The sequence below is a fragment of the Solanum dulcamara genome, chromosome 9 (assembly GCF_947179165.1).
Source record: "Solanum dulcamara chromosome 9, daSolDulc1.2, whole genome shotgun sequence".
NCBI lineage: Eukaryota > Viridiplantae > Streptophyta > Magnoliopsida > Solanales > Solanaceae > Solanum > Solanum dulcamara.
In genome coordinates this window covers 3,713,338-3,727,477 of record NC_077245.1, presented here as the reverse complement: position 1 = coordinate 3,727,477, position 14,140 = coordinate 3,713,338, and the positions used below count along the sequence as shown (strand labels likewise).

The 14,140-nt window shown below is 32.1% G+C and overlaps 1 protein-coding gene and 1 pseudogene across 1 annotated transcript; both read right to left on the bottom strand.

The window, feature by feature from the left end:
* Positions 1 to 472: 472 nt before the first annotated feature.
* LOC129903444 (patatin-like protein 2) lies at positions 473 to 2,723 on the bottom strand. The gene is made up of 7 exons (XM_055979000.1): positions 2,485 to 2,723; positions 2,107 to 2,291; positions 1,809 to 1,995; positions 1,534 to 1,695; positions 1,129 to 1,431; positions 880 to 1,055; positions 473 to 760 (listed from the first exon to the last, which is right to left on the bottom strand). The coding sequence occupies exons 1-7, from the start codon at positions 2,614 to 2,616 to the stop codon at positions 682 to 684; spliced, it is 1,224 nt and encodes a 407-aa protein (XP_055834975.1). The 5' UTR covers positions 2,617 to 2,723; the 3' UTR covers positions 473 to 681.
* A 3,380-nt stretch (positions 2,724 to 6,103) lies between these two features.
* On the bottom strand, positions 6,104 to 7,781 carry LOC129903996 (patatin-like protein 2; annotated as a pseudogene).
* Between the last annotated feature and the right edge of the window lie 6,359 nt (positions 7,782 to 14,140).

Here is a 14,140-nt window from a genome sequence, read left to right as displayed (position 1 = left end):
TTTTATGACTAATTTTACCCCCTCTAATTTTAACATAATTTTTTATTACTGAAGTTTTAACCAAGACAGGATCACTACAGTAAAAATAGTTTTTAGCGATAATAAATAATACTAAAGTCTTTATCGGTATTAGTTAATTTTCATTGGATCCAATAGCGCTATACAAACATTAATTAATTATCATTGGATCCAATATCGCTATACCGGCATTAGTTAACTGTCATTGGATCCAATGTCGCTATAGGCTTTAGAAACATTTACAAAAAATATTAATTGCCTCTAGAAAAACATATTTAGTAACAATTAATATATTAATATTAATTTTCATTTTTAATTGGGGGGGGGCGGGGAATTATGAACTTTATAAACGTGTTTCAAACAAACTTTTAGCAGGAAATAAACAATGCTATAAGACATATTAGTTTGTACTAAGAATTACGTCAATATCAAAGAACAGACAAATTACATATATTGTATTATATTGAATGATGATGATACACTTTTACATTGGTACGTACTACTACTACAATTAAATACAACGAATTTCATAAAATACTACCCTATACCTAATATTCCCTCCAAAATTGAAAATTTCATCGGAAATATAGATAAGAAATTTATACTGAGAATATATATTACTTAAACTCGATTTTTATATGTAGGGCATTTTTGACGATTGCATTACTTCGAGGCTTTCTTGATAACAAGTGGCGATCTTGACTCACGAAGTCTTCTTTCGTTGACCAATAATGTTGCAAACCTATCACAAAATGAAAGATTTTCATGAGTTAACTTATGAGTTATGACATGCAAATTTAATGTTAGCTCATGAGTAAAAGAAAAAGACGACAGATAATTTGTGAAAGTACGATCATATACCTCTTAAGGGCTTCTTCATTAGTGCCTCCTTTAGGAATTGATTCTGTCAAACCTGTTTCCAAATTTATCCTTGAAAGTGGCTTTTTCAATAAATTTTTCCCAATTTCCACTAGTCTCTCCAAATTTCCCTTTGTAGCCACATCTACTGAGGCTTCTGTTCCACTCAGTCCATCCTCCTGTTAGGGACGATGTCACATCAGACGTCTTGCTTGAAAGTAACTTTTCTAGTTCCAAAAAAAAAATACTTACTTGAATTCGAAGGTAACTATTTTCACTACGAAGAGCTTGAAAAACAACAGAATTATGGTAATCAACCATATCGGCACTTGATTGAGTGAATATGTCGACTAATGGTGTAGAACCTTTCTGAAATAACCAATGCACAATCCCCCATTTGGCTGCCATGGATGAATTATATTTTTCTTCAAATTTTGCAGCTCCTGTCCCTATTGATATTACAAGAAAACAACCATAGTCCATCGGTTTTATTGGGAAGAAATCCGGGTTATTCTTGAAAATTTCTTTGCTTACTTCTGCTATTGCAATCAAACCCTGAAAAAAAACATGCAAAAATATTGCATTTTATTTATTAATGAATCATCACTACATATAAGTTAAATTCTTAGTACTAATAAAGTGTTTTAGTGTAGGTACCGGATTATTCGCAGCAACGCCACCATCAATGAGATTATGTTCTCTAACATTGCCTTTACCATCTTCAACTTTGAAATAATGAGCAGGAAGATAAGTTGGAGCTGCTGAAGTACTAATACAAATATCGGACAATTTTGCATCAGAACATGTTGATCGTTTCGTCTGCAACCAAGATTCAATAATAACAATATATTCAGTATATTGTTCCGCAAATGGAGTCTGGAAATGATAGGATGTACGATAAAATATAGTTTGCATGGGAAATATATATGTACCTCATAAGTGGAGAAAATGGTTGGTTGCAACTTCTTGATATCAAAAGTTGGAATAACAACGTTAGTAATAGTATTACTAAGGCGAATATTTTTCAATTTTTCCTTGACAACTTTATGTAGGTATTTTCCATCATATTTTGATCCTATTAGAGCTTGTACCATCTTCCTAATTGGAGCAAACAAACCACTGCATATTTGTGAATTCAACAAAAAAAAAATGAAATTTGGTTAGCCATAGTACAATTGAAACTATAGACTATATAGAGTGAACAAAATTAATGAAATTATGTATGTATACCAGTTCTTTTGTGGAAAAATCTTTGGACAGTGCTCCAAATAGAACGGGGTAATATCTTTGGCCGCATAAAGTGGACGATTATTTTCATCTGGAGCCGTTAGCATGGCCGTCACAAGGCCACCAGTGCTAGTTCCAGCAATTACGTCAAAGTAATCTGCAAGTCTTGCATCCTTTCCATCCAACTCCTGCAAATTTTAATATATACCACCAATTTTAATTGTCATGCATGCAAAAATTGGTCATAAGAGAGCGCATGCATGAATAAGCGTGCTAGTAAACAGGTGGTAGCATAGTAATTGTTACACCGATCACACCAAGTCGTGATGGTTTCTATTAACTGGCGAATTATTATATGTATTTATGAAAAAGAAAATTGACCTGAAGTTGTGATTCAAGAAAACTGAGGATGGTAGCTGGAATAATTCCTCGAATGCCACCTCCATCAATACTAAGAACAGTGATGAAATCTCCATAAGTTGGAGGTTGGATTTGAGATGTTTTTCTCTCCATTTGTAATGATTTAATCTTTTAAACTGATATTAATTCTAATCAAAAGAAGGTAACAAAACTGATTCTAAATGAATAATGAAGTGTGTGTATTATGAGAATATACTATTGATGAACTAGTTTATGATATCCTTTGCAATGTACAAGGAGACCTATTTATAGGCCTTGGTAACTTAATGAGTCAAAGATTTGACTCATCAAATGAATGATAGGTTTCTTCGAAACATAAAATAAGGAAAGAGTATCATCAAGTAAAACATTTAACACACTAGAATATAGGTCTTTATACAATTAAAAAAAATATTTGATCTGTCTTGTAGTTAAAATATATCATGTTCATCACGCAAAGTTGAAGCAGCCAGCGAAAAGTAATTTATCAGTACTATAATACTCGTAAAGTTCGGCAGAACTAACACAACTTTGTATTTGTCTTTTAAAAATTATTTAATCTGTACGAGTTGTTGTTTTGCCATGAGTTTTTTTTACTTCGACTATCGACTATAGTAAAGAAGTTCTCTTATTATTTATTATATTTCAATTATAGTATTATTTTATTATAATTAATATTATTTCTTTTTCAGAATGTTTTGTCATGTTTATCCTAGTATTTTGTCATGGCTTCTTTACTTTCATTAATTCTTTTTTTGGACTGCTTTAAATTAATTGTTGTGTTAAAGTGTAGTGTGAATGGGAAATAAGAATTGGAAATGTGGGGGAACTAAGTGAAGAGAAAATGAAAAGTCATTTCTCCCTCATATTCCTTTCGACGGATTCGGAAAAGGACCTGTTTCTTCTAAACTGATATTTCCTTTTCCAAAAGACACCATGCTTGTTCTGAACAAATGGGACTGTTTTGAACATGTGAGTTCGCACCCCTTGTTGGCTATAAATAGAGAGGCTTCCTCTCAGTTTTCGACATCAAAATTTCTCCCTCTTCTGCATATATTTTCTTACAAACAAAGCTGTGTCTTTGTGTAATTTCGTTGCTACTTTCTGAGTTCGTTGAAATTATCGAAGTTTGCGGTACCACTACTTATTTAATATTCTATCCGTTTTATCCTGACAGGAAATAATCTATAACCTCAGGTACAGTGAGGGGATTAAAATAACTTAAGTTAAAATAACAATTACTTGTACTAAAATGGACTAAAATACAGGTCATAATTAACTCAATCTGTTTAGTTTTTACTAAATTTTAATTTTTTTATTTCTTTTTTTGTAATTTTTTTAGTACCTTATAAAATTTTTATTTCTTTATTATGATCATATATATACAACATGTCAACTAAAATAAAATTAAAATATTTTGACAAAATTCCTCAATAGTAAATTTGAATTACATAGCAATTCAAATTTTTTTTGAAAACTGTAATTTGTATTATCAGATATTGCAATTTGAACAAAGTGGAACTCAGGATATGGAAAACTCCCAATCTCTGAGCCCAATTTCTTACGTATCGATTACGACTATATTATGGGTAAAAGTTTAGTCTACGCATAGCATCTGCCAACTTAGGAAACAAACCATTCCTACTATGTATATCTTGGATAATTAACTTGATGGTCACCTCCACATTCCTCTCTTTTTGCTGAAAGATTCTGCAGTTCCTTTCTTGCCAAATGTAGTACAATGTTGTTGCCAATGCCACTCTGTAAAATTCTGCATAAGTTGTTTTGTTTGAAGCATGCACTAACGCCCATTCTACCTCTTCATGTCACGCCCCGAGATGGTACCCTAGACGTGGACGGCACTCGAAGACCATTGTTGGTCCCCAAGCGAACCACTTATTCCAATCACACATTCATTAAATCATATTCTATCATCAAAACATAATAGTCAAGAGTAAAGACTCGAATCATACCCGTCACAACGTTTTGGGAGTTCTCTTGATCTTGGAGACTCTCATGGCATAGAGACGGTTTGTACCTATGCTCGTACCTGAAGTAGTGCCCCGTTGATTACCTTTAGCCGGTGGTGCGGTGGTAGAAGATTGGGCTCTGTTGCCTCATGTCGGACACTCCCTCTGAAAATGGCCCACTTGACCACATTTATAACCATTCCTTCCCTCTCTTCACTCTCCCAGATGGAACTTACCGCACTTGCCATAGGGTGGATTTCCCCTCGAACCTTGAGCCACACTAGCTTGGAATTGAGAACCCTGGGCTCTGAAATTCTGGTGACTCTGTGTGACACCCCGGAAATTTTTTCGCAAAGACTCGAACATTTCTTTACGTGTGGGTAGACTCGGACCGGAGGACTTGTAATTCTACACATGAGTTAGGATTAATTCGTAAGTATTTGAAGTGTGTTAGATGTGTTTAGGGGTCATAAGGGATCTCTAACACCAAGTCGAGTCCAAAGAACTCCAATCGATTAAGTTTTCGGACGAATTAGTATAAGGGTCAACTCCAAACGACCATATCTACTAGGATATAAAGAACTGGGTGGCCTATATTGAGAATATATATTACTTAAACTCGATTTTTATATGTAGGATATTTTTTATGACTACATTACTTCGAGGCTTTCTTGATAACAAGTAGCGATCTTGACTCACAAAGTCTTCTTTCGATGACCAATAATGTTGCAAATCTATCACAAAATGAAAGATTTTCATGAGTTAACTTATGAGTTATGACATACAAATTTAATGTTAGCTCATAAGTAAAAGAAAAAGACGATAGATAATTTGTGAAGTACAATCATATACCTCTTAATGGCTTCTTAATTTAATTAATGACATAAATGAGCATTTTCTCAAAATTTAATGGCATATTTGAGCATTTTCCCTTATTATTATTATTTCTTTTTTATGGTTATGTACAACATATCAACTAAAACAAAATTAAAATATTTTGACAAAAATTCTCAATAGTCAATTTAAACTACATATAAATTAAATTTTTGATGGACTAAAATGGATGGACTAAGCTAATAAATGGACAAATCATAAACTTATCCAAACTTGAGCACATTAAACTTTTATGACTAATTTTACCCCCTCTAATTTTAACATAATTTTTTATTACTGAAGTTTTAACCAAGACAGGATCACTACAGTAAAAATAGTTTTTAGCGATAATAAATAATACTAAAGTCTTTATCGGTATTAGTTAATTTTCATTGGATCCAATAGCGCTATACAAGCATTAATTAATTATCATTGGATCCAATGTTGCTATACCAGCATTAGTTAACTGTCATTGGATCCAATGTCGCTATAGGCTTTAGAAACATTTACAAAAAATATTAATTGCCTCTAGAAAAACATATTTAGTAACAATTAATATATTAATATTAATTTTCATTTTTAATTGGGGGGGGGGGGCGGGGAATTATGAACTTTATAAACGTGTTTCAAACAAACTTTTAGCAGGAAATAAACAATGCTATAAGACATATTAGTTTGTACTAAGAATTACGTCAATATCAAAGAACAGACAAATTACATATATTGTATATATTGAATGATGATGATACACTTTTACATTGGTACGTACTACTACTACAATTAAATACAACGAATTTCATAAAATACTACCCTATACCTAATATTCCCTCCAAAATTGAAAATTTCATCGGAAATATAGATAAGAAATTTATACTGAGAATATATATTACTTAAACTCGATTTTTACATGTAGGGCATTTTTGACGATTGCATTACTTTGAGGCTTTCTTGATAACAAGTGGCGATCTTGACTCACGAAGTCTTCTTTCGTTGACCAATAATGTTGCAAACCTATCACAAAATGAAAGATTTTCATGAGTTAACTTATGAGTTTTGACATGCAAATTTAATGTTAGCTCATGAGTAAAAGAAAAAGACGACAGATAATTTGTGAAAGTACGATTATATACCTCTTAAGGGCTTCTTCATTAGTGCCTCCTTTAGGAATTGGTTCTGTCAAACCTGTTTCCAAATTTATCCTTGAAAGTGGCTTTTTCAATAAATTTTTCCCAATTTCCACTAGTCTCTCCAAATTTCCCTTTGTAGCCACATCTACTGAGGCTTCTGTTCCACTCAGTCCATCCTCCTGTTAGGGACGATGTCACATCAGACGTCTTGCTTGAAAGTAACTTTTCTAGTTCCAAAAAAAAAATACTTACTTGAATTCGAAGGTAACTATTTTCACTACGAAGAGCTTGAAAAACAACAGAATTATGGTAATCAACCATGAAATAATGAGCAGGAAGATAAGTTGGAGCTGCTGAAGTACTAATACAAACATCCGACAATTTTACATCAGAACATGTTGATCGTTTCGTCTGCAACCAAAAGTCAAGAGTCAATAATAACAACACATTCAGTATATTATTCCACAAATAAACTCTGAAAAAGATGGGATGTACGTAAAATATAATAATCGTCATCAAAATATAGTTTGCATGGGAAATATATATGTACCTCATAAGTGGAGAAAATGGTTGGTTGCAACTTCTTGATATCAAAAGTTGGAATAACAACGTTAGTAATAGTATTACTAAGGCGAATATTTTTCAATTTTTCCTTGACAACTTTATGTAGGTATTTTCCATCATATTTTGATCCTATTAGAGCTTGTACCATCTTCCTAATTGGAGCAAACAAACCACTGCATATTTGTGAATTCAACAAAAAAAAAATGAAATTTGGTTAGCCATAGCACAATTGAAACTATAGACTATATAGAGTGAACAAAATTAATGAAATTATGTAATCTTTGGACAATGCTCCAAATAGAACGGGGCAAAATCTTTGGCCGCATAAAGTGGACGATTAATTTCATCTGGAGCCGTTAGCATGGACGTCATGAGGCCATCACAGTGCTAGTTCCAGCAATCACGTCAAAGTAATCTACAAGTCTTGCATCAACTTCTGCAAAAATGGTCATAAGAGAGGGCATGTATTAATAAGCGCACTATGATAAACTTAGAAAACAGGTGGTAGCATATTAATTGTTACACCTACCACACCAGGTTGTGATGGTTTCTATTAACTGACGAATTATTATATGTATATATATAAAAAGAAAAGAAAATTAACCTAAAGTTGCGATTCAAGAAAACTGAGGATGGTAGCTGGAATAATTCCTCGAATGCTACCTCCATCAATACTAAGAACAGTGATGAATTCTAGGTAAGTTGGAGGTTGGATTTGAGATGTTTTGCTCTCCATTTGTAATGATTTAATCTTTTAAACTGATATTAATTCTAATCAAAAGAAGGTAACAAAACTGAATCTAAATGAATAATGAAGTGTGTGTATTATGAGATATATTAGTGATGAACTATTTTATGATACCCTTTGCAATGTACAAGGAGATATATTTAACAAGGAGATATATTTATAGGCCTTGGTGACTTAAAGGAGTCAAAGATTTGACTCATCAAATGAAGGAAAGACTAATAAATGCACAATTTTTGGCCTTTTTGAGCTAGATTTTTTAGGTGTGAATTAGGTCCAAAATTTAATTTAATATGTGAAATTTTCATAAATAGCTTAGTCCTAAAATTTAATAGGCCGAAATAGCTACAGTTTAAGTAATTACATTCTATAACTATATTTCTAGCAGTTATTTGAATAATTTGCATATCCGTTTGTATAATTCGCTGCGAATATACAAATCCGTTTGTATAATTCGCTAGCAATATACAAACAGGGTAAGTATATACAAATTCTGTATTTATACATTTTAGGAATTTTTCAAAACTTATACAAATAAAATGTATCAATATTATAATTATATACATGCTAGGGTAAACATATACAAATTCTGAATTTATTCAATTAGAAAATTTAGAATTTATACAATTGGGTGCTTAATTATACAAATTTTGGATAACTATAGCTATGTATATTAATTACTGGAAAAGGTTAGTGGCGAGTAGGAATTAAATTAAACTATAGCTATGTATATTAATTAACTAATATATATTTGCCAATCCGTGTCATTTTTCCATTTAACATGGTATTTAGAGTCGAATCTGATTAGGCTCCCAGAAAATGGGACAATCGCAGGGGGTGAAAGTACCTTGGTCTATGAATGTCATGAACCTGACCAAGCACTGGAACCCAGAATAAAAATATGTAACGACCCATCAGGTCGTTTTGAGTATTAGGGCTTATTATTTCATAAAAGACTCATTTCATAAATTTTTAATGGGTATTTTGGACTATTCGATAACTACGATTATTTAGTTGAGGGGTAATTTTAGATAACTAATTTAATTGGTAGGACTAAATTGATAATTTATTTAATATCCTATGCCACTTGTCCTATATTTATTAAAATGAAAGAGTGAAATTTATTATTTGTGGTACATAATTATAATTTAATTAGAAAAGAAAAGAGAAAGAGAAGGATTTGAGAAAGAACTTACATGTGCAGCGTCGAACACCAAACGAAGCCACCAATTGCTTCAAGTAAATCATCCAATGCATAAGTCACGCCCCAAAAAGGTACCCTAGACGTGGACAACACTCAGAAACTAATTTTGGCCTCCGAGAGAACCACTTGGTCTCATCACTCATTCGTTCATCAGCGGAAGACTTAAGTGAAAATAAGAATACTTATGTGGGCTCGACATCATCAACATCAAATGAAAGAAATAATCCTTAGAAGAAGTAGTTTCAAAGGAAAACTACTCCAATTACATCATCAAACTCTATCTATGAAGCCTCAAACACTATCAAACGGTGTCATTGTCATGTCCATGGCTATCTCAAAGGAAATATAATACTCAACAATAATAAAAAGATAAAGAGTTCCTCCGAATACAAGAAGAACTAACCAAATAGCTAGAAAGTAATGAACTTTAATAATGCGTCTGTTGAAGATATCTAACACCTGTATCTACATCATAAAATGATACAGGTCGAATGACGCCAGTACATGGAATGTACGAGTATGTAAAATGGAAGGAAAGTAAGGACAGATATCAAGAAACTCCTCTCAGGAAGACTCGGCTCAGAACTCAACATCATCTCAACATCAATATGTAATGCAAGTTTAAAAATAATAATAATAAGCAATACTTACTCAGTTGGGAGTTTCTCTAACGGACAACCATCATTTATGAGTTAGTTATGATACAACGAAGCGATGTTGTTGCCACAGTCATCTAATACCTTGTCAGGGTAAAGGACATCACCATCTTGGATCCAATCATCAAAGTCCTATTTTTGGTACTTAAGATGCATAGCCTCCATCCTACGCTGGCTACGTAGTTCTGGGGTTTGAGACAATTAAACTCCTAGCCAACTCGGTGCTCAATACTACTCCCAAAATATGTGCTCATATTAACCTCATCATATAGTCTTATTGGACTTTTATTTAAAATATCAAACTCATCTCATCACCTCTTCATCAATCATTATACTTCAAAACTTCATTTACATCTCATCAAAACATCTTGCTCAAAACATCATTTAATCCAAAAAATCAAATTCATTTAAACTCAATTCTTTTGCCCTTTCAAACTTAATAAAATACATATATAGTATTAATTCAAATTACTCTCTTTGTCAATGAATATTAAATGTCAACATCTTTACTCAAAACACGCGTAAAAAATATTTATGAACATTAAATCAATTTGGGTTCATGGAAAAGTAGCCACAAACAATAATTCCAATAATTTGATAGATAAAAATAATACAAATCTCAATGCATAAATATATCTAACTCAATAGAAGAAAAATTAATTCATTTAGAATTCAAAATTTAGGTAAAACTCAACTATAACTCAATTACGATGAATTTAAATATTGGCGCATGGACGAACTCAATCCAATGCTATGAATAGCCTTACATACTTGGAATTCAAAGCTTTACTCCGAATTGAAGAACTCAATGACCACTCTTGAACCCCTATCTTTTTCTCCTCGCCGGAACGTATTGTGTACTACCGGGAGTATAAGAATCACCGAAATAGTATTTGTACGCTACTAAAAACTAAAACTATATTTGAGAATGAGTAAAGAAGTGTATAGAGAGAAGAGTTTCTTGAGAAAGCTTGATGATTCAAATGAGGAAATAAGGTTGGTATTTATAGGTGTGGAGGAGAAACCTAACAATAAATAAAAATAATTACAAAGGATGATCTTGAAAATTCAATGGAGGATTGTGATCTCATGGATGATGTCAAATGGAGTACTATTGATGTCATTGGTGATGTAAAATGGATATAGATCTTTCCATGGTTGGTGAGATGAACCTTGTTTTAACGGAATACCTTTTTTTGGAGCTGTGTTTGAACAAGATAACTTCCTAATTAGGATTTGGTGTCTTCATATGAATTGTATATCTAGAAGTATACTTTTATTTCATTCAAGAATCAATTGATTTGGAGAATCCTACCTTGAGATATGATTTTTCTTCTAAAAATACTTAATTTCATCATAGCACCATGTCTTGCAAAAATTAATTTATTTGACCTACGTATCCTCCGAATCTTAAGATATAGTCTTCATGAAAGTTGTATATAATGTCATTGGGGTTATTCAAAAATTTGAATCACCTAATGTAGATTATTCTATGAAAAATTATATCCAAAATACAAAAGTAGTATCATTTTCGTCTAGTATTGAAACACTACATACAATATTTTAGGGGGTGTAACAGCATAAGTCTTTTATTATGAATGTAGATAGTTATATTATTATTATTATTATAGTAACTTGTGAAAGAGGGAGAGAAATTGAATGTGCATATTGATATACACAGTGGCGTCTTGGATTTGGACAAAAAAAAGTGCTTTAGTGGCCAATGATTGGCATGGTGATTAAGTAAAGATTACTTCGCATTAGTTATTAGGAATATAGAGCATTCCACAAATTGCGATCTTCCGTGAACCAACATATAAGTCCATAATTTGATTTTAAAATTTTGCCAGAGTTTTCTTATTATAATTACATTATGATTCAAGTTTTGATATATTGAGATAGGTAATTAACTAATAGGGTATTATATTATAAGAATATTATTAGATTTATGTTATTGAAAGAAATTGAGGCTTAATCCTTGCTTAAGATTTAGGAATATGAGACTTGAGATATTAGTTGGTATCAAAATTTAGGAATTTGATTATAGATGTGGATGAGTTGTTGGGTTTAGATTAAACATATATATAATATTAGTGTTTACGAACTCATTTGCAAAAATAACATAAGTGATATCCTCCGAATGTAGGGAAAGACTCACCAATAAGCTGAGTATGAACAGATCATCAATGGTGCGCCTATTGATGATCTCTTAAACCTATTTCTGCATCATGAAATGATGCAAGTTCAAATGGACGTCAGTACGTGGAATGTATGAGTATGTAATATGGATGAATGAAACATATATCAAGGTAGAATAATATAAGTCCAAATATCTCAAATCAGAAAGATAAGAGAGACTCAATCAAGGTCTCATAAGTCTAAAGTAAGATGTGATTTAGACAGAGACTAATCATATACAATCCAATCTAATCATTTACAATCCAATCATATACAATATGATCCAATTCAATCATATACAATCCGTTCCAATCCAATCATATATAATCTGACTCAATCCAATCAAATACCATCTAATCCAATCCAATCATATACAATTCGATTCAATCCAATCACATACCATCTAATCCAATCCAATCATCAACTCAACGAATAAGGTCAAAGGACTCAACTCAATATACATGTGAATTAGAATTTAAAAATGTTATACCAATCAACTCAATCATCTACAATACCAATCAAACCAATCAACCAAGTATTCAATAATAAACTCAAAGGACTCGACTCAATAGATATGCAAATTAGAATTTACCAATCTTTTACAATCCAACTCAATCATCTACAATCTCAATCAAACCAATCATATCATGCACAATCCACTCAATTTGGGAGTATCTCTAACTGACAACCATCACATATGAGCAAATGATGTGCAAAAAGTCGATGTTATTGCCACGTCCGTCCATACTTTGCCAGGGTATGAACGAATCAACCAATGATGGATTCATCAATCAATCAAGTCCTATCATGACAGGATGAAGAAATAGGAAAACATCCGACTTTAACGTCCAATCCCTTTCTACGTTGGCTACGTAGTTCATGGGATTCGAGTATGGACTATACTCTAACCCAATTTGGTGTTCAATACTCCTCTCAAGACTCAATATGCTCATATCTATCAGGTGAGTAAAATACTCAAAATACTAATTTAGTCTCTTTTGGACTTAGTTCAAATCAACTCATTTAGTCTCATTGTATTCCTTTTGAAACTCAATCAATCTGGTCTCATTGGACCTTCTTTCAAAACTCAATCAATGTAGTAAATATTAAATGCATTTAAAACATAATTTTAACCCCTCAACTCATTCTCAAAATAGATATTTTAATGTAAAAATGCTCAACTCATTTATACTCAAAATACTCATGCTCAAAATAATAATTAAGAGACTTTTCAAACTCAACTCATGCTTAAACTCTTTCTAAATCAAAGATGAAAATAATTATTCTTTAAACTCAAAATAGTGCATAAATAATTTATGCAAAAACGTTCGCAAAACATTTTTTAAAACTCCTTATCAAACAATCATTTATACTCAAAATCCTCATAAGACTCCAATCAAATTGAATTATGCAAATTATATCACGTAGTCACATTAGACTCCAATTCACTCCATCTCAAGACATCATCATCAACATTACCTCTTCATCAATCATTTTACCTTTATAAAGATAGACATCATTTACATCATCATCAAACGTCTTGCTCCAAAATACTCATTTAACTCTATGTTTAATTTCATCAAACTCATTAAAATATGCATCATCTCACTTTGAAAGCAATATTTTTATTTATACATGAAAACCATCAATCTCAACCTCAAGATAAATTATGAAAAAATGAAATCTCATCTTGGGTTCATATGAATGAATACACGAATCCATACTCTCAACAAAATTCAACTCAAGAACATCATTAATACATATGAATTTATATACAAAACTCAATTGAAATTATAGATAACTCAAAAACTCAACTCATGAAATCTCAAAACTCAACTCAACTTGAATCAATGAAGATGTAGGGCACGAGGATGAAATCAATCTAATATTGAGAGTAGCCTACATAACTGAATCTTAGGAGTTATTGGATAAAAGTGTTGGGTTTGGAACCTTGTAGCTTGAAGTTGAGAAACCCATCTATGAACTTGTGAAGGAGATCTTGAACTTGCAGTCTTTAGATCTCCTAATATTTGAGAAATTCCTTTCTTGAAGTTCTTTGATCTTTGGGAGAAGGATAATTTGGAATTTTGAGAGTATCTCTACGTATAAGAATATTATTAGGTTGAAAGATTGAGAAAAATCACCTTTTAATAAATTTCGTCGGCAATTTCGGCGAGCTAAAGGTCTCTTCGCCGACCTATTCGACGAATCGTCAAATGGTGATTTAGCTTGCCCAATCCAACAGTTTCTGAAGGATTTTGGGCACTATTCGATGAGCTAGGTCGTGGTTCGCCGAATTATTCGGCGAGTTGCCAAATTGG

Excerpts from the sequence above, each read along its gene's own strand:
- LOC129903444 (XM_055979000.1), bottom strand. The coding sequence starts at position 2,616 with ATGGAGAGAAAAACATCTCAAATCCAACCTCCAACTTATGGAGATTTC. Across the intron at positions 1,696-1,808 it reads CCATTTTCTCCACTTATGAG|ACGAAACGATCAACATGTTC; the intron begins GTACATATATAT and ends TCTTGGTTGCAG. Across the intron at positions 1,056-1,128 it reads ATAGTTACCTTCGAATTCAA|GAGGATGGACTGAGTGGAAC; the intron begins GTAAGTATTTTT and ends CGTCCCTAACAG.